This window comes from Hibiscus syriacus, unplaced genomic scaffold, assembly GCF_006381635.1.
Source record: "Hibiscus syriacus cultivar Baekdansim isolate YM2019G1 unplaced genomic scaffold, ASM638163v2 tig00110684_pilon, whole genome shotgun sequence".
In the NCBI taxonomy this organism is placed as follows: domain Eukaryota; kingdom Viridiplantae; phylum Streptophyta; class Magnoliopsida; order Malvales; family Malvaceae; genus Hibiscus; species Hibiscus syriacus.
Genome location: NW_024062824.1, coordinates 1,215,109 through 1,218,693, shown reverse-complemented (window position 1 = coordinate 1,218,693; position 3,585 = coordinate 1,215,109). Strand labels below are relative to the sequence as shown.

Sequence of the window (3,585 nt, the reverse complement as noted above, 5' to 3'; positions counted from 1 at the left end):
GTGGTTTACTATAAATGGTTGTTCATGCTCAAGAAAACCCTGATGGCTCAATTCATCGATACAAGGCACGCTTGGTTGTTAAAGGGTTCTCACAAATCCCTGGCAATGATTTTAGAGACATTTTTAGCCCCATGGTTAAATTAACTACCTTGAATGTTATCCTCTCACTAACAGTAACCAAAAATTGGGTTCTTCGACAAGTAGATGTAAACAATGCATTCTTGAATGGTGAGCTTCAAGAGGTAGTCTTCATGCAACAACCACCAGGTTTTGAACAGGCTGCTCCTGATGGAAGTAAGCTGGTCTGTTGGTTGAAAAAGACACTTTATAGGCTGAGACAAGCACCCAGAAGCTGGCATACTAAGCTTCGAGACAACTTATTAAGTATTGGGTTTCAAGAATCACAAGCTGATGTATCATTGTTTATCAAGAAGAAGGGTGTGAACTATATTTATCTGCTAGTGTGTGTTGATGACATAATCATCACAAGCCATTTGAGTAATGAGATAGATGAAGTGGTTCGATTGCTAAGTAATAGATTCTCACTAAAGGATCTCAGGAAACTTTCATACCTTTTGGGCATTGAAGTAAAAAGAACAAGTGAATGTCTTGCTTTGTAACAGAAGAAATTCATTATGGAGCTTCTGGAAAAAGAAAACATGTTAAAAGCTACACCTATACCAACTCCCATGCTAGCTGCTACCAAGTTGTGTTGTGATGATGGGGAGCTTATTGTTGATGCATACAACTATCGCAACATTGTTGGAGGGCTGCTTTATGTGTGCCACATAAGACCTGATATTGCATTATGTGTTAACAAAGTGGCTCAATATATGCATGCACCACGACAGTCATATATGGTTGCAGTAAAACGGATTATGTGTTACTTGGTGGGCACAATGAACTTTAGTTTGGTTTTCACTGCTGCTGGAACTGGAGTGAAAGTTGTCGCCTTTGAGATGCAGATTGGGGTGGTAATCTCGATGACAGGAGATCAATGTCTGGACATAGTGTCTTTGTTGGCAAAAATTTAGTTGCTTGGAGCTCAAAGAAACATAAGTTTGTACACGCTCTACAATGGAGGCTTAATACAAGAGTGTTGTTGATACCGTAACATATGTGGTTTGGGTTAGAGCATTGCTTGTAGAACTTGGTGTATGCCAAAAAGAAGAAACAGTCATATGGTGTGACAACACCAGTGTTGTGGCTATGAGCGTGAACCCTGTTTATCATACACATATGTTGATATTGACATACACTTTGTACGAGAGAAGGTTACAGCAAAGCAAATGCGTGTTAACTATGTGCCTCCTGCTCATCAGATTGCTAATGGCTTGACCAAGCCGTTAACTCGACATGCTTTTGAAGAATTTCGAGAAAAATTGTGTGTGAAGGTGTGTTGAAGAAGCAGGAGAGGAGAGAAAGTAGGGAGAATGTTGGAATAAGTCTGCACGAGCTACATGCAGACATTGCTCATGGAGTTGCTCACAACTGATCATTGCACGTGGAGTTGTTGTAGTTAGGACGTTAGGTGGTTAGGGTTGTTAGTAGTTTTGTAACAGCATGCATGTATGAACATTATATAAAGCTTGTAAAAGGAAGAGTTAAATCATAAGAAAGAAAGCATCTGTTTCTTGATTCTTGCTGTTTAATATAGCTGCTCCAAGTATCTCAACACCTTGCAACATATTCTCATCATTAGTAATCAAAGTGTTTTAATGGTTAAGTATTTAGGCCTTCGAGAGAGTCTGTCTGAAAAAATGCTGCAACGAAAACAGAGCTTCTCAGCTTTCTCTACAGCGTGTGCAGAAATCTTGTAACATATCCATGTCGTCACTTTCCATCAAAACTTTTACCACCGATTATTCATAACAATCAAAGATTGTAAAACCCCATATAGCTAAGCAAATATTCAAGAAGAGAGTGAAAAGGACAAAGATATATATATAGAATAGAAATTGAACTTATTTTATCCACAATTAAAACATTGTTCAAAATCAAGGGTTGAAAATGATGTTGCTACACTCCAACACATTGGCTAGTAATTGGAGACATCATTGCCTCTCGAGTACGGAACGGATAAATGTGGGCTTCTTCTGTTCTGGAACTGTGTGGTAATAGGAACTTGAATTGCCTCACAGTGTGCGCACCAACTGCACCTTCTCTCGCAAGTCGGTGGCCTTGACCCTATCACGTTCCTCATCACCGTTCTCTTCTCTTCTTTCATTCCCTTCTGTCATACCAACATCATCCAATTCCATCATTTTCTGATTGGATGCCAAGAAGAAGAAGAAGAAGAAGAAGAAGAAGAAAAAGAAAAAGAAAAGAAAATTAATTGAACTATTGACCCCTGGAATTCATCAATACCTCAGCAACATCAAGTGACCTTCCTGGAAAGGGAAAGGGAAATGAAAATGAAGTCGATAATCAAAACTTGGGTTATTTCCATTTTAGAACAAAGAGAAAAGCAACTAACCCTCTGCAGCCATGAATGTACCTTTGGACAAGCTTGAAACCAGGAGAAACAGCAGGGAAACAATAAGGCGTCTATTACTTGGAAAGCAGCTCATATTTTGTTAGAGAACTTACAAGAGGAGAGATTGCAGTGAATCGATAAGAACCCAAGGCAGGGAAAATTAAATATGGCTTGCAGTGAAGGAGGGTAAACTGAATCTGAAATTCTGAAAAGTGTCACTCAAGGAAAGTTGTTTTTCAGTACTTGAATGCCACATTTACAACGCAATTGCAAACAAACAAAACAAAAGATGAAAATTTGTGTTTTTTTTTATGTTATATTTTCTGTGAAGGTCTGAACCAAGGATGGAACGTGGAGGCTGGAGCACTGATCAACGAGGGTAGAAGCAAAACAAAGGGAAAGGACCCAGCCTCGTTTCACGAGCCACAAAATAACTAAGCTGCCTCTCTTAAGCCCTTAACTACGGGATTGTCTCCGGAGAGGCGGACTAATATACGATTAATATATGACGTTACCAGATATATTATAATATATTTATAATATTTGATTTAGCGCTATCGGAAATGTTGAGTAATAATAATGTAGTAGGTCTAAATCATAAAGAAATATTAAAAATTTAGTAACCGGTAAACTTAGCATTGTTGGTTTGTGTCGATACAAATGAAAAATGGATCGCTCCATAGCAATATTACAGGTACAAATATGACAAAACCGGTCCCAAAATGACAAAACCGATAAAACGCTACCGGATATGTGTCGAGTGTCGATAATTTAATATAAGTATCGAAACTTTCTGAATTTAAAAGAGAAGAAGTTATAGCGCCTATAAAGTGTCGATACTTTAAAAAAAATATCGATCTATAACAATATAACAGGTAAAAATATGATAAAACTGATCTAAAAAATGACAAAACCGAAAAAAGTTACCGGATATATTGAAAGTGTTGATAATTTAATATTAGTATCGTCACTTTCTGAATTTAAAAGAGAAGAAGTTATAACGCCTAAAAAGTGTCGACACTTTATGAAAATGTATCGATCCTTACCAATATAACAGGTAAAAATATGATAAAACGTGTCTCAAAAATGACAAAACCGGAAAAAGTTAC

General features: G+C 37.5%; 1 protein-coding gene across 1 annotated transcript; it reads right to left on the bottom strand.

The window, feature by feature from the left end:
- Positions 1-2,038: 2,038 nt before the first annotated feature.
- LOC120138365 (EPIDERMAL PATTERNING FACTOR-like protein 2) lies at positions 2,039-2,625 on the bottom strand. The gene is made up of 3 exons (XM_039153848.1): positions 2,477-2,625; positions 2,368-2,390; positions 2,039-2,233 (listed from the first exon to the last, which is right to left on the bottom strand). The coding sequence occupies exons 1-3, from the start codon at positions 2,568-2,570 to the stop codon at positions 2,039-2,041; spliced, it is 312 nt and encodes a 103-aa protein (XP_039009779.1). The 5' UTR covers positions 2,571-2,625.
- Between the last annotated feature and the right edge of the window lie 960 nt (positions 2,626-3,585).